This window comes from Crotalus tigris, unplaced genomic scaffold (genome assembly GCF_016545835.1).
Source record: "Crotalus tigris isolate CLP2741 ecotype Arizona unplaced genomic scaffold, ASM1654583v1 scf7180000021202.270236883:394553, whole genome shotgun sequence".
Taxonomy (NCBI): Eukaryota; Metazoa; Chordata; class Lepidosauria; order Squamata; family Viperidae; genus Crotalus; species Crotalus tigris.
Window position 1 is genome coordinate 228,604 of NW_024098394.1, and position 23,452 is coordinate 252,055.

The 23,452-nt window shown below is 43.7% G+C and overlaps 1 protein-coding gene across 1 annotated transcript; it reads left to right on the forward strand.

Moving 5' to 3' along the window:
* Window positions 1-19,911: 19,911 nt before the first annotated feature.
* Window positions 19,912-23,452, forward strand: LOC120320179 (probable weak neurotoxin 3FTx-Lio1). The gene is given in 3 exon segments (XM_039369696.1): window positions 19,912-20,010; window positions 22,054-22,164; window positions 23,142-23,452. Coding segments are annotated over 3 exon segments (276 nt in total). The 5' UTR covers window positions 19,912-19,955; the 3' UTR covers window positions 23,252-23,452.

The following is a 23,452-nucleotide window of genomic DNA, read 5'->3' on the forward strand; positions in this document are numbered from 1 at the left end:
AAACAAACAGTGCACCACAAAAATGGAAGGTTAGACTAGAAAATAAGATCAGCAAGTTAAGATCACATGCAAGCAAGCTAGAACAGATGAAAGAAAAGAAGCTGAAGAACAAGAAGACCAAAGAATACCTAATCAAGAAATACCACTTAGAAACAAGGAAGATCAAGGAAGCACTGGAAATAATAAAGCAACAAATAACAGCTATAGCCAGGAAAATCAGTAGATATGAAGCTTGAATTGCAAACTATAGGCAGAACCTCCAATTTCAATCCAATCAGAAACGTTTCTACCAATCCATCAATGGAGAAACTGCAAGGAATCAGTCAGTACCTGACAAGGAAGAAACAGTGCAGTTCTGGAAGCAGATATGGGATAACCCAAAGAAATACAACAAGGATGCGGCTTGGTTAAAAGAGGTGGATGCAAATAAAACAGAAGTTGAAATGAAAGAACTAGTAATAACAACAAAAATGGTAGAAAAAAGAGCAAAGAAAATCAAAAATTGGTCAGCACCAGGTGAAGATGAACTGCATGGGTTTTGGTTGAAACATCTAACTGTTATACACCCACTCATTGCCAAGCAGTTCAACAATATACTACAAGGAGGAGAAATTGAAAAGTGGCTAACAACTGGGAAAACCTACCTAATAATGAAAAATCCAGCAAAAGGGGCAACACCAGGTAACTACAGGCCAATTACCTGCTTACCAACAACTTTCAAATTACTAACTGGTGTGGTAGCTGATGCAGTACAACAGCATCTAGTTGAAAACAATCTCTTTCCACCTGAGCAGAAAGGAAACCGCCCCAATAGCAGAGGAACAAAAGATCAACTCCTAATAGACAAAATGATCTTGGAAAACTGCAAGAAAAGGAAGACCAACCTGAATGTGGCATGGATTGACTACAAAAAGGCATTTGACTCTCTGCCACATGACTGGATAATCAAGTGCCTAGAAATAACAGGAGTCAGTAGAAACATCAGAAAATTTGTGCAAAGATCGATGGCACAATGGAAGACACAGTTGCAGATCAATGGTGAGAAGCTGGGAGAGGTTAATATCAAGAGAGGAATATTTCAAGGAGATTCATTATCACCATTACTATTTGTTATTGCACTGTTTCCTCTGTCAACAATACTGAATAACTCAGGACATGGTTATCAAACATCAAAAACATCTGCTAGACTATCCCACTCCTTTACATGGATGATCTGAAGCTGTATGGAAAAACATCATCTGAAATAGAATCGCTGCTCAACACTGTCCGTATATATAGCCAAGATATTGTAATGGAGTTTGGCTTGGACAAATGTGCCACACTTACTATCAAACAAGGAAAATAGTGAAAACTGAAGGAATCAAGATGCCCCACGAAAATAACATTAAGAGTCTGGATGAGGAAGAGTACTACAAATACTTGGGTATCCTTCAAGCTGACAACATCAAGCACACTGAAGTCAAGAAAAAGATTAGAGGTGAATACATCAAGAGAGTGAAGAAGATCTTAAAATCCAAACTCAATGGAGGAAATACCATAAAGGCAATCAACACCTGGGCAATCCCAGTCATTAGGTACACAGCTGGAATAGTGGACTGGACTCAAGCAGAACTAAAAGCAATGGATAGGCAGACCAGAAAAATAATGACAATGAATCACGCCCTTCATCCACGCAGTGACATTGATAGACTTTATCTACCAAGGCAAATAGGTGGGCGTGGAATGCTACAAGTACATCAGATGGTTGAAGAAGAAAAAAATGGCTTTGGAAGAATATCTGAAGAACAATGATGAAGATGCACTGAAATTAGTATATCAGGAAGGCTTACTGACTACTGGAGAGACCAAACTGGCCTACAAGAAAGACCAAATGAAGAACAGAATAGAGGCATGGGAAGACAAAGCACTACATGGCCAATACATGAAAAAAATAGCTGGGAAAGCAGATAATAATAAGACCTGGCAATGGCTAAGAGCAGGAAAATTGAAGAAAGAGACCGAGGGACTAATTCTGGCTGCACAAGACCAAGCCTTAAGGACAAATGCATATAAAGTCAAAATTGAGAAGACAGCAACAGACAGTAAGTGCCGCCTATGCAAAGAAGCTGAAGAAACAGTGGACCACCTGGTAAGCTGTTGCAAGAAGATTGCACAGACTGACTACAAGCAGCGGCATGACAAAGTAGCAACAATGGTGCATTGGAAGATCTGCAAAAAATATCATTTGCCTGTAAGCAAAAACTGGTGGGATCATAAAATAGAGAAAGTCATAGAAAATGATAAAATTAAACTGCTCTGGGACTTCAGAATTCAAACAGACAAGCACCTGCAACATAACACCCCAGACTTAACAATTGTCGATAAGAAAGACAAAAAAGTCTGGATAGTGGATGTGGCAGTGCCTGGAGACAGCAGAATAGAAGAGAAAGAACTGGAGAAGATAACAAAATACAAAGACCTACAAATAGAAATAGAAAGACTGTGGCAAAAGCAAGCAAGGGTAGTACCAATAGTCATAGGCTCCTTGGGTGCAATCCCAAAACAACTGGAGCACCACTTGAACACCATTGGCATTGACAAATTCGCTATTAGTCAATTGCAAAAGGCGGCCTTATTAGGAACTGCTTCCATCCTGCGACGATATCTGTAATACCATCAAACATCCACATCTGCCTATCCCAGGTCCTGGGTAAGGACTCGATAGGTAGACAAAATGCCAAATCCAGTCTGAACATCTGGCTGACTGTGCGATGATCGATAATAATAATAATAATAATAATAATAATAATAATAATAATAATAATAATAATAATAATAAATAATAAACCCCCAGTGAGGCACTACCTTGACGTGGTTGTGGGGCTTGTGTACTCTGAGGAAGATGAGAGCTATGCCAGAGGTTCAACCATACTGGACAGGTCTCATCAGAGGAGTCAGACCCAGAGTGTCTCTCCCATAAAAAATATGGTGAGACGTAAATTTCAGAATGCCATACCGGCTCGGACGTCGCCCGGGTTAACAAGGTCCGCACTAGATATTGGAGTTCCTGGTTCTGGTGAAAAATGGGGTTACAGGACTCAGGACTGTTGGCCTGGAGCAACAGGGCCAGCAGCTGCAGAACTACTGGAAGAAAAGGTGTTTACCCGTCGCAGATACACAGTGATGGAAAACAAAGAAATAATGATCTGTTACTACAGATCAAGTCCAACAAGACGAGGATATCTAAAACGAATGCACCAATTCTGGAAAAAACAACATCCAGAATCAGAAATAACAGAACAGAGACTAGCAGATCAACGCCGATTTATAACACGAAATAAAGTATTTACAGAAACAGAATTAGACGAACTGCAAAGGTTTACCAAGGGCAAAGAAATCAAAGCCTTACAAGAAGTAATTCAGAATGTAGAGGCAAACCAGGGGGAGTTGGCAGTGAAAGAATCCAGTAGAGATATACAACTGTTCTCATTTGGAAACCAGGCACCTCTTCCTCAGGAAGAACAAAACCCTCTACCTAAAGAAATAAAAGAATTGAAACAAAGAATAACTGAGCATCTAGAACAGCACAAAAACAACAGAATAAGGCTACCTGCATTGAAGCTTGTTTCAAAGAAAAAGCTAGCACAAGCATTAAAAGATGCAAATACTGCAATAGCAAGTATACAGCACCAATTCACTGCAAGAAACAAAACCAATTAATGTACAGCAAGCGCAGTTATACAGGAAATACCTGGGATGTAAAATCAACAAAAAAGAAAAACAAACAAACAGTGCACAAAAAAATGGAAGGTTAGACTAGAACTAAGTCAGAATAAGATCACATGCAAGCAAGCTAGAACAGATGAAAGAAAAGCAGCTGAAGAACAAGACTACAAAGAATACCTAATCAAGAAATAACACTAGAAAACCAAGGAGATCAAGGAAGCACTGGAAATAATAAAGCAACAAATAACAGCTATAGCCAGGAAAATCAGTAGATAGGAAGCTTGAATTGCAAACTATAGGCAGAACCTCCAATTTCAATCCAATCAGAAACGTTTCTACCAATCCATCAATGGAGAAACTGCAAGGAATCAGTCAGTACCTGACAAGGAAGAAACAGTGCAATTCTGGAAGCAGATATGAGATAACCCAAAGAAATACAACAAGGATGCAGCTTGGTTAAAAGAGGTAGATGCAAATAAAACAGAAGTTGAAATGAAAAGAAACTAGTAATAAAGAACAAAAAATGGTTAGAAAAAAAGAGCAAAGAAAATCAAAAATTGGCAGCACCAGGTGAAGATGAACCTGCATGGTTTGGTGAACATTCTAACTGTTATACACCCACTCATGCCAAGCAATCAACAGATCTTACAAGGAGGAGAAATGAAAAGTGGCTAAAAACTGGGAAAACCCTACCTATACTGAAAAATCCAGCACGAGGGGCAACCCCAGGTAACTACAGGCCAATGACCTGCTTACCAACAACTTTCAAATTACTAACTGGTGTGGTAGCTGATGCAGTACAACAGCATATAGTTGAAAACAATCTCTTTCGACCTGAGCAAAAAGGAAACCACCCCAATAGCAGAGGAACAAAAGATCAACTCCTAATAGACAAAATGATCTTGGAAAACTGCAAGAGAAGGAAGACCAACCTGAATGTGGCATGGATTGACTACAAAAAGGCATTTGACTCTCTGCCACATGACTGGATAATCAAGTGCCTAGAAATAAAAGGAGTCAGTAGAAACATCAGAAAATTTGTGCAAAGATCGATGGCACAATGGAAGACACAGTTGCAGATCAATGGTGAGAGGCTGGGAGAGGTTAATATCAAGAGAGGCATATTTCAAGGAGATTCATTATCACCATTACTATTTGTTATTGCACTGTTTCCTCTGTCAACAATACTGAATAACTCAGGACATGGTTATCAAACATAAAAAACATCTGCTAGACTATCCCACCTCCTTTACATGGATGATCTGAAGCTGTATGGAAAAAAATCATCTGAAATAGAATCGCTGCTCAACACTGTCCTTTATATAGGCCAGATATTGTTATGGAGTTTGGCTTGAACAAATGTGCCACACTTACATCAAACAAGGAAAGGTAGTGAAAACTGAAGGAATCAAGATGCCCCACGAAAATAACATTAAGAGTCTGGATGAGGAAGATTACTACAAATACTTGGGTATCCTTCAAGCTGACAACATCAAGCACATGAAGTCAAGAAAAAGATTAGAGGTGAATACATCAAGAGAGTGAAGAAGATCTGAAAATCCAAACTCAATGGAGGAAATACCATAAAGGCAATCAACACCTGGGCAATCCCAGTCATTAGATACACAGCTGGAATAGTGGACTGGACTCAAGCAGAACTAAAAGCAATGGATAGGCAGACCAGAAAAATAATGAAAATGAATCACGCCCTTCATCCACGCAGTGACATTGATAGACTTTATCTACCAAGGCAAATAGGTGGGCGTGGAATGCTACAAGTACATCAGATGGTTGAAGAAGAAAAAATGGCTTTGGAAGAATATCTGAAGAACAATGATGAAGATGCACTGAAATTAGTAATCAGGAAGGCTTACTAACTACTGGAGAGACCAAACTGGCCTACAAGAAAGACCAAATGAAGAACAGAATAGAGGCATGGGAAGACAAAGCACTACATGGCCAATACATAAAAAAATAGCTGGGAAAGCAGATATTAACAAGACCTGGCAATGGCTAAGAACAGGAAAATTGAAGAAAGAGACCGAGGGACTAATTCTGGCTGCACAAGACCAAGCATTAAGGACAAATGCATACAAAGTCAAAATTGAGAAGACAGCAACAGACAGTAAGTGCCGCCTATGCAAAGAAGCTGAAGAAACAGTGGACCACTTGGTAAGCTGTTGCAAGAAGATTGCACAGACTGATTACAAGCAGCGGCATGACAAAGTAGCAACAATGGTGCATTGGAAGATCTGCAAAAAATATCATTTGCCTGTAAGCAAAAACTGGTGGATCATAAAATAGAGAAAGTCATAGAAAATGATAAAATTAAACTGCTCTGGGACTTCAGAATTCAAACAGACAAGCACCTGCAACATAACACCCCAGACTTAACAATTGGCGATAAGAAAGACACAAAAGTCTGGATAGTGGATGTGGCAGTGCCTGGAGATAGCAGAATAGAAGAGAAAGAAGAAATGGAGAAGATAACAAAATACAAAGACCTACAAATAGAAATAGAAAGACTGTGGCAAAAGAAAGCAAGGGTAGTACCAATAGTAATAGGCTCCTTGGGTGCAATCCCAAAACAAATGGAGCACCACTTGAACACCATTGGCATTGACAAATTCGCTATTAGTCAATTGCAAAAGGCGGCCTTATTAGGAACTGCTTCCATCCTGCGACGATATCTGTAATACCATCAAACATCCACATCTGCCTATCCCAGGTCCTGGGTAAGGACTCGATGGGTAGACAAAATGCCAAATCCAGTCTGAACATCTGGCTGACTGTGCGATGATCGATAATAATAATAATAATAATAATAATAATAATAATAATAATAATAATAATAATAATAATAATAATAATAATAATAATAATAATAATAAAATGTTTCCTTTTCTTAGCCGTCTCTCCTAGTTTCTAGAGCATTTGATCTTCGCAGGGATATTTTCACTGCTGGCTTTGCTATTAAATGATTTATCATCTAATACATAATAAGATGGCAGGATCAGAAAAATAAATATCCAACTAAGGTTTCTATGTTTCATTTCGCTCATCTAGGATACTCCCTGGAATGTCATACATGCAAAGGACTATTGTGTTTTGATCCTAAGCCGTGTCCAGAAGGTCTTGATCAATGCTTTAAAAATGTAACTCTCTCGCTTGGTTTAATTCCTGGTAAGCACAGTCCTTTATCTTTTCTCACCGCTTTTCTTCTCGAACCCAAACTAGGGCTCCCAAATGCACCTGGGAGTTGGAGGTCGTGTAGGGCCTGTCTGTGCTCTGCCCCTGAGGTCACGACCTGTGGCCAGACAATCTAAGGGGGGCAAGAAAAGGGGGGCTTGGAGTGGGGAGCCCCATCTGTCCCAGCAACAGCACAGATTGGGGGAGACAACAACAACAACAACAACAACAACAATAATGTTGGAAGGGACCTTGGAGATCATCTAGTCCAGCGGTTCTCAACTTGTGGGTCGTGACCCCATTTGGGGTCGAATGACCATTTCACGGGGGTCGCCAAACAACGCAGTCCGCCATTTTTTTTTTGTCAGCCGGCGCAGGGGGTGGCACATGGGGCGGTGCCGCGCATGCGTGTCGCACAGGGGTGGGGCCACGCATGCGTGCCACGCAGGGGGCAGCGCAGGGGGTGGTGCTGTGCATGCATATCGCTCAGGGGCAGTGCAGGGGGCACCACTGCGCATGCGTGCCGTGCAGGGGGTGCCACGCATACGTGCCCCGCATGCATGCCGCCTGCTTATGACCGGGGTCGCCCTATAAAAAGGTTGAGAATCACTGATCTAGTCCAACCCCCTGCTCAGGCAGGAAACCCTACACCATTTCGGACAAATGGCTGTCCAGTCTCTTCTTAAAAACCTCCAGTGTTTGAGCATTTACTGCTTCTGGAGGCAGGTGGTTCCACTGGTTAATTGTTCTGACTGTCAGGAAGTTTCTCCTTAGCTCTAGGTTGCTTCTCTCCTTGGTTAGGTTCCATCTGTTGCTTCTTGTCCTGCCTTCAGCCCTTTGGAGAAAAGCTTGACTGCCTCTTCTTTAGAGAAAGGGGTGGAGGAAAAGGGGCAGGGCTGGGGGTGTGTTGTGACATTGACAGAAAGTAGATCTCGTGCATTAAATATCCAGGAGGGATGGCATTGCCCCCGAGTCATGTCAGAACATGGGACTTTCTCCCAGAGATATCTTCCTTGTTTATTCACTGACTCCTGAGTATTCCCTAGAGGAAGAAAGAGGTCCGCCTTCCCACTGGGAGGGAATCCACCGATGTGTTAAAAGTGGCTTTACCATTTTGTTCAGCCACAGCCCCAGATCTGTTTTTTAATAGTCATTCTGCTTTGTGTTTCCTTCACAGTACAGACGTTCGAAAGGGGATGTACTGCAAATTGCATTCCGAATGCGCAAACTCAGTGTTGCAACACAAACCTGTGCAACGCTTAGCTCCAAAAGTGGCTAATTTCTTTGAGTTTTGATCTCATCCATGATGGACCTTCCTTGAAGATTTACGCTTCTGGCTTTTACCACGGGATGGTCCATAATCCCCTTTCTGTTTTCCTCGACACCTCTCACCCTCTTCCCCTTTTCTCTCGTTCCGCAACTTTCGTTCTGCTAGTTCTGTAGTTTGAGAATCAAATAAACCTCAGCATTCAATTCAAGTGTTTTCATTTTTCAAATTTCCCCGCTCAAAACTGAACATCCCTCTTACAAAAATCCACCATTAGTGAATCTCCCTCCAGGATCCAGCAGGCAGTGATGCTGGGATGAGCGGGATTAGGTCCAATCCCTGTTGAATCATGGCTTGGCTTGACGTGATGAACTGCAATGTGAACTTTATTAGGAATGAAACAATCCGGCAAGTTTGAAGAAAAGCTAACTCTGAAACTATGGTGGAAAATAGATATTAAAAGAGTAAAATTTTCCATCTGCTCTCTGATAGTTCAGGTCACATAGTCCAATGTATCTTCTAGCACAGTGATTCTCAACCTGTGGGTCGGGACCCCATTTGGGGTCGAACGACCATTTCATGGGGGTCGCCAAACAACGCAGTCCGCCATTTTTCCCCCTTTTCCTTAGCTGTGCTACTCCCTTTTATTCTATTGGCTTTTGAAAGCCAATAGAATAGACTCTCTTGAATAGAGTCTAATTCTATTGGCTTTCAAAAGCCAATAGGATTGTCCAGGCTGTCTCTGCCCTGCTGAGCCCGCCAAAAGTCCCATTCTGCAAACGGTGCTGCACCAGTTGAGTAGTCCTCAACTTACGACCGGTTGGGGGTCGCAGCATTAAAAAGGTTGAGAACCACTGTTCTAGCAATTGTTTTGAGAACAAACTTTAGTTCCCAAAACGTCTCTTCAGCTCTCATGTTGATAAGGAGCACATGTGGGTTCAAAAATTTCCCCTCTTCTCCTCCAGAACTTTGGAAAGCTAGAAGCCTGACAGAGGCCTGGGGTGGTCAACTACAATAACATCTTCCTTCTTTCTCAGGAAGGAGAGAAGACATTCCAGAAAATGTTTGTGTGTGTGTTTGTGTGTATGTTTGTAGAGCAAAGAGGCAGCCCGGCCCTGAACTATATATGAGACAGAGGAAGAGAATTCAGATAACCAATCCCTGGAATCTCCCAGGGTGTAACCATTAGGATGAGAGAAAGAAGGGTTCAGTCTGGCCAGATCCTCTGTATTGCATTGTGGGAAGTCACCCCCCCCAGAGAAGGAAATATTAAAAAGGCAGAATATTATATTTCCTCAAAGGATCTTAAAGAGGCAGAAAAGCATGCCCAGTTTTTCTTAATAGCTCCAAGTCTCCCTCCCACAAGCAGAAACCAGCTCTGTAGAAATGCAGATGTAAACAATCCATTCAGGAATGTTGGAGGCTTCCAGCTAGAAGCTTAGGAAGACAAAGACAGCTAAAATCTACATACCCCACCCAAACTCTAAGACAGGACATAATAGGATTAACACAGAGATACCAAAGGGCACACTCAGACTCAGGTCAAAGTTCATGCCACAGGAACAGGAAACAACTCAAAACTGTCAAGCTCCTGGGCTTGACATGAGCCAGGAGACGGGGAGCACGCAGCCAGCAGCCAAAAGACGCCCATATGGGGCCTGGGAGCACCGTCCAACTCCCGACAGTCAGCTGGGAGTCGGGACAGCATCTGGAGGTTGGTACAGAACCAGCAGGACCTCTAAGCACCGCCCGGTCCCCATCAACCAGCTGATAGTCGGGTCGGCGTGCGCGCAGCAGCTGGGGGTCGGTGGACACACCGCTTCCACGTGTTGGCTCGGCTCCTGGGAGCCAGCTGAGAGTCGGCCCGGCTTCCTGCCAGCAGCTGGGAGTCGGTGTGGCCGCCTGATGTCGCGGGCACCTCCCTCCAATGAACCGGACGCCAGAAACATTCCCACCGCCAACTGGACATGTGGATTGAGCAAGCCGGGCCAGGGGGAGAGTATTCCTCACCTTGGCTGTTTCTTCCTCCGTCCGGGCACAGGGGGGAGGAAGTAGAGCGCTGCCTGGTTGCCTGAGAGAGCAGCTGGAATGGCAGAAGCTACATGGGTGCGTCTGGAGGGGGGGAATGCGGACATTGAACTGTGCCTTTTATCCATACAAACCGGATGCTGGCTTGCTGAGTGTGTGGGGTTGGTGGGAGGGGCCCGTCTATGTAAAGCACTGGGAGCAGTTCACTCCCAGTGCTGACTTTTTCTTTGCATTAAAGTTTGCTAGTCACCTGTTCCTTGTGTGTCTGGAGTTTGCCGGCAGCAGCAAAGGATATCTGACAAAAACTGGGATGATCCCTTTTGGGAGCCAGCAAAGGATGATGCTGGAGGGAATAGAAGGAAGAATTGTCCTGAAAGGCAGAGATTGGGTCCCTGTAGGGCACAATAACAGCCAGGCTTGAATCCCTGAAGATCTTCTCTATGAACACCTATCAAGGACAAGGGTTTTTTGTGGGTGACAAGAGCATTCCGTTCTGGACACCCAAAAATTTAAAGAATGTGTGGTTTTACTCTCTTAAGTGAAAGGAGCTTTTCTTTGCAGGAATTGTTAACCTATGACTCAAGGCCTCTCCTAGAATTATCTTCCTTGTCTATCCTGACTTTTGGATCATGTGAATCCTTTAGTCCACAGGCTAGTTTTGGAGAGAATCCCTCATGCTCGGATCTGCTCCTAGGAGGCCATGGTCCTTGAATGAAGGCCACAGTCGCCACCTGAGAGAGTCAGAAGATGCAGAGAGGTTGCCCAGTTGGTGAATCAAAACACAAATAAAAATAATGAGGCTCCGAACTTTGCAGAGAAATATTTTGTTTAATTTTGCATTGTGTAAAGATTGTGCAATCTTGTACAAATACAGGAAGAGATGCCACTCGTCCAGGTGCCCAGGTATTGCACACGGAACGGTTGTGTTTGCCTTGAAGACCTGGACCGCTTGGTTCTTCACCTGGTCTGATCTGGTTTCTGTTTTGGTGTCGGGGGGGCGGAAAGGCCACATCCCCTGCCCTCTCCCTTTTCTCCTGAATCTCCCTGTTCTACTCTCTTGATCCTAGATATCCAGCCCCCCAAAGGACGTCCTCTCAGTGGGGTATAAATAAGCACCCGCTGCCCTCCTGGGCTACACTTTGTAGGCTGAAGAGGAGATTGCAAGATGAAAACTCTGCTGTTGATCCTGGGGGTGGTGGCATTCGTGTACCTGGACCCAGGTAAGGCTGTCAAGCTTTGATCTTGGGTGACAATCAGACAAAAAAGGGGGGTTGTAGCGGGAGGGATGGTTTTGGAGGCAGTTGTGGTCCATTTTGTTGGTGGGGTTTTCTCTTTTGCTCTGCATCAGGAGGGTCCATGGGAGCCTTGAGGGGGGAGGAGTTGCTCTCCATTTGGAGAGAAGCCCATAGCAGAGACAGAGGCTCTTCCAGGCTGGCATTCTGGGGTAGACTGCCTCTGAAAGGAGAGGCTCCTTTGGGTAGTGAATTCTGCCCTTAGAATTACTCCTGGGAGTAGGATGAAAAATCTCCCCTTTTCTTAACCCTCCATCTGTCTATTTCTGGCTTTGGATGGCGCAGCCAAAGGGGATTAGTGATGCTTCCTTCAAGTCAAGATTATGCACAATTTTGGAAAAATGAAAAAAAAAACCCTACAGAGGAGAATATAACTGAAAAAAATACTGGATAGGTTAATGTTAAAAATTAAAGAAAAAGAAGACACTGAATACTATATGACGTGGGGCTTCTTTTACCAATGGTTAGCTGATAAGAACAGAGGTTAGAAAGTTGGAAATATGAGAAAATGTGGATTATGTGAGGAAGATTTATAATGGATTAATAAATACTTTGATCGTTATACAATTAATGTTAATCGGGGAAATACTGTTTTTAACAATGTGATTGCTATTTCCTAGTATATGATAGTATTTTGATAAGATTATTATGAATGTGATGATTATTATAGTCTAATACTTGTATACCTAGACAACACACTGTTCAATACCAAAATGGAATTTTTGAGATAATAATAATAATGTAGTACAGCACAGCTGCAGTTATAACAGAATACCTGGGATGCAAAATCAACAAAAAAGAAAAACAAACAAACAGTGGACCACAAAAATGGAAAGTTAGACTAGAAAATAAGATCAGCAAGTTAAGATCACATGCAAGCAAGCTAGAACAGATGAAAGAAAAGAAGCTAAAGAACAAGAAGACCAAAGAATACCTAATCAAGAAATACCACTTAGAAACAAGGAAGATCAAGGAAGCAATGGAAATAATAAAGCAACAAATAACAGCTATAGCCAGGAAAATCAGTAGATATGAAGCTCGAATTGCAAACTATAGGCAGAACCTCCAATTTCAATCCAATCAGAAACGTTTCGACCAGTCCATCAATGGAGAAACTGCAATGAATCAGTCAGTACCTGACAAGGAAGAAACAGTGCAGTTCTGGAAGCAGATATGGGATAAACCCAAAGAAATACAACAAGGATGCAGCTTGGTTAAAAGAGGTGGATGCAAGTAAAACAGAAGTTGAAATGAAAGAACTAGTAATAACAACAAAAATGGTAGAAAAAAGAGCAAAGAAAATCAAAAATTGGTCAGCACCAGGTGAAGATGAACTGCATGGGTTTTGGTTGAAACATCGAACTGTTATACACCCACTCATTGCCAAACAGTTCAACAATATACTACAAGGAGGAGAAATTGAAAAGTGGCTAACAACTGGGAAAACCTACCTAATAATGAAAAATCCAGCAAAAGGGGCAACACCAGGTAACTACAGGCCAATTACCTGCTTACCAACAACTTTCAAATTACTAACTGGTGTGGTAGCTGATGCAGTACAACAGCATCTAGTTGAAAACAATCTCTTTCCACCTGAGCAGAAAGGAAACCGCCCAATAGCAGAGGAACAAAAGATCAACTCCTAATAGACAAAATGATCTTGGAAAACTGCAAGAGAAGGAAGACCAACCTGAATGTGGCATGGATTGACTACAAAAAGGCATTTGACTCTCTGCCACATGATTGGATAATAAAGTGCCTAGAAATAACAGGAGTCAGTAGAAACATCAGAAAATTTGTGCAAAGATCGATGGCACAATGGAAGACACAGTTGCAGATCAATGGTGAGAGGCTGGGAGAGGTTAATATCAAGAGAGGAATATTTCAAGGAGATTCATTATCACCATTACTATTTGTTATTGCACTGTTTCCTCTGTCAACAATACTGAATAACTCAGGACATGGCTATCAAACATCAAAAACATCTGCCAGACTATCCCACCTCCTTTATATGGATGATCTGAAGCTGTATGGAAAAACATCATCTGAAATAGAATCGCTGCTCAACACTGTCCGTATATATAGCCAAGATATTGTAATGGAGTTTGGCTTGGACAAATGTGCCACACTTACTATCAAACAAGGAAAAATAATGAAAACTGAAGGAATCAAGATGCCCCACGAAAATAACATTAAGAGTCTGGATGAGGAAGAGTACTACAAATACTTGGGTATCCTTCAAGCTGACAACATCAAGCACACTGAAGTCAAGAAAAAGATTAGAGGTGAATACATCAAGAGAGTGAAGAAGATCTTAAAATCCAAACTCAATGGAGGAAATACCATAAAGGCAATCAACACCTGGGCAATCCCAGTCATTAGGTACACAGCTGGAATAGTGGACTGGACTCAACAGAACTAAAAGCAATGGATAGGCAGACCAGAAAAATAATGACAATGAATCATGCCCTTCATCCACGCAGTGACATTGATAGACTTTATCTACCAAGGCAAATAGGTGGGCGTGGAATGCTACAAGTACATCAGATGGTTGAAGAAGAAAAAATGGCTTTGGAAGAATATCTGAAGAACAATGATGAAGATGCACTGAAATTAGTATATCAGGAAGGCTTACTAACTACTGGAGAGACCAAACTGGCCTACAAGAAAGACCAAATGAAGAACAGAATAGAGGCATGGGAAGACAAAGCACTACATGGCCAATACATGAAAAAAATAGCTGGGAAAGCAGATAATAATAAAACCTGGCAATGGCTAAGAGCAGGAAAATTGAAGAAAGAGACCGAGGGACTAATTCTGGCTGCACAAGACCAAGCCTTAAGGACAAATGCATACAAAGTCAAAATTGAGAAGACAGCAAAAGACAGTAAGTGCCGCCTATGCAAAGAAGCTGAAGAAACAGTGGACCACTTGGTAAGCTGTTGCAAGAAGATTGCACAGACTGATTACAAGCAGCGGCATGACAAAGTAGCAACAATGGTGCATTGGAAGATCTGCAAAAAATATCATTTGCCTGTAAGCAAAAACTGGTGGGATCATAAAATAGAGAAAGTCATAGAAAATGATAAAATTAAACTGCTCTGGGACTTCAGAATTCAAACAGACAAGCACCTGCAACATAACACCCCAGACTTAACAATTGTCGATAAGAAAGACAAAAAAGTCTGGATAGTGGACGTGGCAGTGCCTGGAGACAGCAGAATAGAAGAGAAAGAACTGGAGAAGATAACAAAATACAAAGACCTACAAATAGAAATAGAAAGACTGTGGCAAAAGCAAGCAAGGGTAGTACCAATAGTCATAGGCTCCTTGGGTGCAATCCCAAAACAACTGGAGCACCACTTGAACACCATTGGCATTGACAAATTCGCTATTAGTCAATTGCAAAAGGCGGCCTTATTAGGAACTGCTTCCATCCTGCGACGATATCTGTAATACCATCAAACATCCACATCTGCCTATCCCAGGTCCTGGGTAAGGACTCGATAGGTAGACAAAATGCCAAATCCAGTCTGAACATCTGGCTGACTGTGCGATGATCCATAATAATAATAATAATAATAATAATAATAATAATAATAATAATAATAATAATAATAATAATAATAATAATAAAATGTTTCCTTTTCTTAGCCGTCTCTCCTAGTTTCTAGAGCATTTGATCTTCGCAGGGATATTTTCACTGCTGGCTTTGCTATTAAATGATTTATCATCTAATACATAATAAGATGGCAGGATCAGAAAAATAAATATCCAACTAAGGTTTCTATGTTTCATTTCGCTCATCTAGGATACTCCCTGGAATGTCATACATGCAAAGGACTATTGTGTTTTGATCCTAAGCCGTGTCCAGAAGGTCTTGATCAATGCTTTAAAAATGTAACTCTCTCGCTTGGTTTAATTCCTGGTAAGCACAGTCCTTTATCTTTTCTCACCGCTTTTCTTCTCGAACCCAAACTAGGGCTCCCAAATGCACCTGGGAGTTGGAGGTCGTGTAGGGCCTGTCTGTGCTCTGCCCCTGAGGTCACGACCTGTGGCCAGACAATCTAAGGGGGGCAAGAAAAGGGGGGCTTGGAGTGGGGAGCCCCATCTGTCCCAGCAACAGCACAGATTGGGGGAGACAACAACAACAACAACAACAACAACAATAATGTTGGAAGGGACCTTGGAGATCATCTAGTCCAGCGGTTCTCAACTTGTGGGTCGTGACCCCATTTGGGGTCGAATGACCATTTCACGGGGGTCGCCAAACAACGCAGTCAGCCATTTTTTTTTTGTCAGCCGGCGCAGGGGGTGGCACATGGGGCGGTGCCGCGCATGCGTGTCGCACAGGGGTGGGGCCACGCATGCGTGCCACGCAGGGGGCAGCGCAGGGGGTGGTGCTGTGCATGCATATCGCTCAGGGGCAGTGCAGGGGGCACCACTGCGCATGCGTGCCGTGCAGGGGGTGCCACGCATACGTGCCCCGCATGCATGCCGCCTGCTTATGACCGGGGTCGCCCTATAAAAAGGTTGAGAATCACTGATCTAGTCCAACCCCCTGCTCAGGCAGGAAACCCTACACCATTTCGGACAAATGGCTGTCCAGTCTCTTCTTAAAAACCTCCAGTGTTTGAGCATTTACTGCTTCTGGAGGCAGGTGGTTCCACTGGTTAATTGTTCTGACTGTCAGGAAGTTTCTCCTTAGCTCTAGGTTGCTTCTCTCCTTGGTTAGGTTCCATCTGTTGCTTCTTGTCCTGCCTTCAGCCCTTTGGAGAAAAGCTTGACTGCCTCTTCTTTAGAGAAAGGGGTGGAGGAAAAGGGGCAGGGCTGGGGGTGTGTTGTGACATTGACAGAAAGTAGATCTCGTGCATTAAATATCCAGGAGGGATGGCATTGCCCCCGAGTCATGTCAGAACATGGGACTTTCTCCCAGAGATATCTTCCTTGTTTATTCACTGACTCCTGAGTATTCCCTAGAGGAAGAAAGAGGTCCGCCTTCCCACTGGGAGGGAATCCACCGATGTGTTAAAAGTGGCTTTACCATTTTGTTCAGCCACAGCCCCAGATCTGTTTTTTAATAGTCATTCTGCTTTGTGTTTCCTTCACAGTACAGACGTTCGAAAGGGGATGTACTGCAAATTGCATTCCGAATGCGCAAACTCAGTGTTGCAACACAAACCTGTGCAACGCTTAGCTCCAAAAGTGGCTAATTTCTTTGAGTTTTGATCTCATCCATGATGGACCTTCCTTGAAGATTTACGCTTCTGGCTTTTACCACAGGATGGTCCATAATCCCCTTTCTGTTTTCCTCGACACCTCTCACCCTCTTCCCCTTTTCTCTCGTTCCGCAACTTTCGTTCTGCTAGTTCTGTAGTTTGAGAATCAAATAAACCTCAGCATTCAATTCAAGTGTTTTCATTTTTCAAATTTCCCCGCTCAAAACTGAACATCCCTCTTACAAAAATCCACCATTAGTGAATCTCCCTCCAGGATCCGTCAGGCAGTGATGCTGGGATGAGTGGGATTAGGTCCAATCCCTGTTGAATCATGGCTTGGCTTGACGTGATGAACTGCAATGTGAACTTTATTAGGAATGAAACAATCCGGCAAGTTTGAAGAAAAGCTAACTCTGAAACTATGGTGGAAAATAGATATTAAAAGAGTAAAATTTTCCATCTGCTCTCTGATAGTTCAGGTCACATAGTCCAATGTATCTTCTAGCACAGTGATTCTCAACCTGTGGGTCGGGACCCCATTTGGGGTCGAACGACCATTTCATGGGGGTCGCCAAACAACGCAGTCCGCCATTTTTCCCCCTTTTCCTTAGCTGTGCTACTCCCTTTTATTCTATTGGCTTTTGAAAGCCAATAGAATAGACTCTCTTGAATAGAGTCTAATTCTATTGGCTTTCAAAAGCCAATAGGAATTGTCCAGGCTGTCTCTGCCCTGCTGAGCCCGCCAAAAGTCCCATTCTGCAAACGGTGCTGCACCAGTTGAGTAGTCCTCAACTTACGACCGGTTGGGGGTCGCAGCATTAAAAAGGTTGAGAACCACTGTTCTAGCAATTGTTTTGAGAACAAACTTTAGTTCCCAAAACGTCTCTTCAGCTCTCATGTTGATAAGGAGCACATGTGGGTTCAAAAATTTCCCCTCTTCTCCTCCAGAACTTTGGAAAGCTAGAAGCCTGACAGAGGCCTGGGGTGGTCAACTACAATAACATCTTCCTTCTTTCTCAGGAAGGAGAGAAGACATTCCAGAAAATGTTTGTGTGTGTGTTTGTGTGTATGTTTGTAGAGCAAAGAGGCAGCCCGGCCCTGAACTATATATGAGACAGAGGAAGAGAATTCAGATAACCAATCCCTGGAATCTCCCAGGGTGTAACCATTAGGATGAGAGAAAGAAGGGTTCAGTCTGGCCAGATCCTCTGTATTGCATTGTGGGAAGTCACCCCCCCCAGAGAAGGAAATATTAAAAAGGCAGAATATTATATTTCCTCAAAGGATCTTAAAGAGGCAGAAAAGCATGCCCAGTTTTTCTTAATAGCTCCAAGTCTCCCTCCCACAAGCAGAAACCAGCTCTGTAGAAATGCAGATGTAAACAATCCATTCAGGAATGTTGGAGGCTTCCAGCTAGAAGCTTAGGAAGACAAAGACAGCTAAAATCTACATACCCCACCCAAACTCTAAGACAGGACATAATAGGATTAACACAGAGATACCAAAGGGCACACTCAGACTCAGGTCAAAGTTCATGCCACAGGAACAGGAAACAACTCAAAACTGTCAAGCTCCTGGGCTTGACATGAGCCAGGAGACGGGGAGCACGCAGCCAGCAGCCAAAAGACGCCCATATGGGGCCTGGGAGCACCGTCCAACTCCCGACAGTCAGCTGGGAGTCGGGACAGCATCTGGAGGTTGGTACAGAACCAGCAGGACCTCTAAGCACCGCCCGGTCCCCATCAACCAGCTGATAGTCGGGTCGGCGTGCGCGCAGCAGCTGGGGGTCGGTGGACACACCACTTCCATGTGTTGGCTCGGCTCCTGGGAGCCAGCTGAGAGTCGGCCCGGCTTCCTGCCAGCAGCTGGGAGTCGGTGTGGCCGCCTGATGTCGCGGGCACCTCCCTCCAATGAACCGGACGCCAGAAACATTCCCACCGCCAACTGGACATGTGGATTGAGCAAGCCGGGCCAGGGGGAGAGTATTCCTCACCTTGGCTGTTTCTTCCTCCTTCCGGGCACAGGGGGGAGGAAGTAGAGCGCTGCCTGGTTGCCTGAGAGAGCAGCTGGAATGGCAGAAGCTACATGGGTGCGTCTGGAGGGGGGGAATGCGGACATTGAACTGTGCCTTTTATCCATACAAACCGGATGCTGGCTTGCTGATTGTGTGGGGTTGGTGGGAGGGGCCCGTCTATGTAAAGCACTGGGAGCAGTTCACTCCCAGTGCTGACTTTTTCTTTGCATTAAAGTTTGCTAGTCACCTGTTGCTTTTGTGTCTGGAGTTTGCCGGCAGCAGCAAAGGACATCTGACAAAAACTGGGATGATCCCTTTTGGGAGCCAGCAAGGGATGATGCTGGAGACAATAGAAGGAAGAATTGTCTTGAGAGGCAGAGATTGGCCCCTGTAGGGCACAATAACAGCCAGGCTTGAATCCCTGAAGATCTTCTTTATGAACACCTATCAAGGACAAGGGTTTTTTGTGGGTAACAAGAGCATTCTCTTCTGGACATCCAAAGGTTTAAAGAATGTGTGGTTTTACTCTCTTGAGTGAAAGGAGCTTTTCTTTGCAGGAATTGTTGACCTATGACTCAAGGCCTCCCCTGGAATTATCTGTCCTGCTGTTCCTGCTGCTACTTTTGTACCAGAAACCCTTCTGCCGTGTCTCACCAACCCTGTGTCCATCTTCCTTGTCTATCCTGACTTTTGGATCATGTGAATCCTTTAGTCCACAGGCTAGTTTTGGAGAGAACCCCTCTTGCTCAGATCTGCTCCAAGGAGGTCATGTTCCTTGAATGAAGGCAGAGCCACCGTAGCAACCTGAGAAGGTTAGAAGATGCAGAGAGGTTGCCCAGTTGGTGAATCGAAGCACAAATAAAAAAATAATAATAAGGCCCTGAAATTTGCAGAGAGATTTTTTTTAATTGTGCATTATGTCAAGGTCGCATAATCTTGTATAAATACAGGAAGAGATGCCACTTGTCCAAGTGCCCAGGTTTTGCACACGGAACGGTTGTGTTTGCCTTGAAGACCTGGACCACTTGGTTCTTCACCTGGTCTGATCTGGTTTCTGTTTTGGTGTCAGGGGGGCGGAAAGGCCACGCCCCCTGCCCTCCCCCTTTTCTCCTGAATCTCCCTGTTCTTCTCTCTTGATCCTAGATATCCAGCCCCCCAAAGGATGTCCTCTCAGTGGGGTATAAATAAGCACCCGCTGCCCTCCTGGGCTACACTTTGCAGGCTGAAGAGGAGATTGCAAGATGAAAACTCTGCTGTTGATCCTGGGGGTGGTGGCATTCGTGTACCTGGAGCCAGGTAAGGCTGTCAAGCTTTGATCTTGGGTGACAATCAGACAAAAAAAGGGGGGTGCAGAGGGAGGTATGGTATTGGAGGCAGTTGTGGTCCATTTGGTTGGTGGGGTTTTCTCTTTTGCTCTGCATCAGGAGGGTCCATGGGAGCCTTGAGCGGAGAGGAGTTGCTCTCCATTTGGAGAGAAGCCCATAGCAGAGACAGAGGCTCTTCCAGGCTGGCATTCTGGGGTAGACTGCCTCTGAAAGGAGAGGCTCCTTTGGGTAGTGAATTCTGCCCTTAGAATTACTCCTGGGAGTGGGATGAAAAATGTTCCCTTTTCTTAGTCCTCCATCTGTCTATTTCTGGCTTTGCTCTCACTCAGTGTTTGGATGGCACAGCCAAAGGGGATCAGTGATGCCTCCTTCAAGTCAAGCTCATAGTTTCCTTGTCACCCACCTGCGACTGGTTGCTGTCACTGGGATTTCTGAGTCTCCTCAGTCTAGCGTACGATCCTGGGTCTCCCATCCTAGGATTAACCAGCCCCAACCCTGCTTAGCTTCCACACAGAGACCAGCCACGGAGGTTGACGTTTGCTGAATGTTTTATAGCTTGTTCCAGAACAGGTGATTTCACAATTTGGAGAGAAGCCCATAGCTGAGAGAGTGGCTGTTCCAGGCTGGCATTCTGGGGTAGGCTGCCTCTGAAAGGAGAGGCTCCTTTTCGTAGTGAATTCTGCTCTGGAATTACTCCTGGGAATAAACTGAAAAAATGTTTCCTCTTCTTAGTCCTCCATCGACCTCTGTCTGCATTTGCTATTGCTTAATATTTTTGAGGTGTAGGGCCAAAAGGGATGAATGAGGCGTCAGGTCAAGGCTGACATTCCTCCACACCAACCTGAGATTGTTTGTCATAGCCGAGGTTTCTGATATTCCTGAGTTTAGCTTACAGCCCTGGGGGTCTCCCATCCTAGGATTAACCAGCCCCAACCCTGCTTAGCTTCCAAACAGAGACCAGCTGCTGAGGTTGCCATTTGCTTATCTTTTATGCCTTGTTTCAAAAGAGCTGATTTTTTTTAATATCCCAGCTTTTTTAGTTTTATAATGACCCAAGAAAACAAAGGAAGCTAATCCCCTTTCTCCTACTTTTCCCACTGCAACAATCCTGTAAGGTAGGATGGGCGGAGAAAGATCGCTCAGTTGGCTTTGATACCTAATGTGGGAATAGAATAGAATAGAATAGAATAGAATAGAATAGAATAGAATAGAATAGAATAGAATAGAATAGAATAGAATAGAATAGAACAGGGTAGGGTAGGGTAGGGTAGGGTAGGGTAGGGTAGAGGAGAGGAGAGGAGAGGAGGAGAGGAGAGGAGGAGAGGAGAGGAGAGGAGAAGAGAAGAGAAGAGAAGAGAAGAGAAGAGAAGAGAAGAGAAGAGAAGAGAAGAGAAGAGAAGAGAAGAGAAGAGAAGAGAATAATGAAGAGATGAGAAGAGAATAATGATGAAAAACAGAATAGAGTAGAATAGAATAGAATAGAATAGAATAGAATAGAATAGAATAGAATAGAATAGAATAGAGTAGAGTAGAGTAGAGTAGAGTAGAGTAGAGTAGAGTATAGAGTAGAAGAGAAAAGAAAAGAAGACAAGAGGAGAAAAGAAGAGAAAAGAAGAGAAGAGAATAATGAATAGAAGAGAAGAGAATAATGATGAAAAAATAGAGTAGAACAGAACAGAACAGAACAGAACAGAACTGAACAGAACAGGACAGAACAGAACAGAACAGAACAGAACAGAACAGAACAGAACAGAACAGAACAGAATAGAATAGAATAGAATAGAATAGAATAGAATAGAATAGAATAGAATAGAATAGAATAGGAACTGGAAGGGACCTTGGAGGTCTTCTAGTCCAGAGTTTCCTATTTCCAGACCATTTGCTCATTCTTGGGGATTTTTCACAGTTGACCTTACTAGGAAACAATCTATCCTCTAATAAATAGCGAGATTGCAAGATCAGAAAAATAAATACTGTAACAAACTAAGATTTCTATTTTATTTCTTTCCTCCAGGATACAGTCTGAACTGTCGCTAATGCAATCAAACTGTTTGTGATCTCGATATGAGTTGTGAAGAAGGGGAGAATTTATGCTTTATAATGCAGAATGATAGTGACACAACAGGTAAATCCAATTCTTCTCCTTTCTCATAGCTTTTCTTCTTGTATGGAAACTAGGGCTCCCAAATGCACCTGAGAGTTGCAGGGTTCCCCTGAGGACACGGCCTGTTGCCGGACAGTCGAAGGAATGCAAGGAAAGGGGGGACTTGGAGTGGGAACCCCCGTCCATCCCAGAAATGGCCCAGATTGGAGGGGGAAACTATAAGGACCCACCTCAGTCAACCCCCCAAGAAAGCAGAACTCTTGAAACAGGCATCGTCTCAAAAGGAAACTTTCATTAGGGGTATTAGTGACAGTAAGGAAGTCAAGGCGAGATCTGGAGAAAATCCCGTTCAAACGGTATAGTTAAAACAGCAGTAGACTTCCTCCCACCAGAGTCATCATGTCCATTTGAAATTCAACCAACCCACATGTGGTATGATGTGCGGGTAACTGGCACAGCTGGCGTGCATCTCAAGGTCTTCTCCAGCTTTCGTTTCTCCGCAGCCGTCTCTGTGATAAGGGAGATGCATTCCTTTCTCAAGTGGATGAAGGTAGGAAAGGAGAAGCAGAAAGCGAAAGTTATCCCAAGCGAAAGCAGAATGGCAGGCCCCAAAACAAGAAAACATATGCAGGGGAAACAATAAAGATTTGAGGACCTGACAGAAACCTTATTTAGAGGAAGGGGGAGGGAAAGGTCAGGAGAGATGCAGATATCTTCTTAAATTGACCAAGTTTGGACCTGGCACATTAAGCCCTTAAAATATCCAAGGGAGAAAGAATTTCCCCCAAGTCATGTCAGAATACAGGACTTTCCCCAGAAATATCTGCTTTCTTCATTTACTCCTGAGTATTCCCTAGAAAGGGGGGGGGGATGTTTGCCTTCCTAGCTGGAGGGAACGCATGGATGTGTTAAGTGGGTTTAGCATTTTGTTCAGCAACAGCCGCGGATCTGTTCTTTGGTATTTTTAATAATCATTCTGGTTTGTGTTTCCTTCACAGGAGTCTACACTATCCAAGGATGTGCTTCGACTTGCCCTCCTAGTGCACAAAATCAAACAGTTAAGTGTTGCCCGACCAACTATTGCAATACCTTTCTCAACAGTGGCTAATTTGTTTCACTTTTCTTTCATCCATCATGGACCATCCTTGAAGATTTACGCTTCTGGCCTTTACCACAAGATGGTTGATAATCCCCTCCCTCCCCTGCTTTCTTAGTCACCTCACCATCCTTCCCTTTTCTCTCGTTCCGCAGCCTTCGTTCTGCTAGTTCTGTAGTTTGAGAATCAAATAAACTTCAGCATTCAACTCAA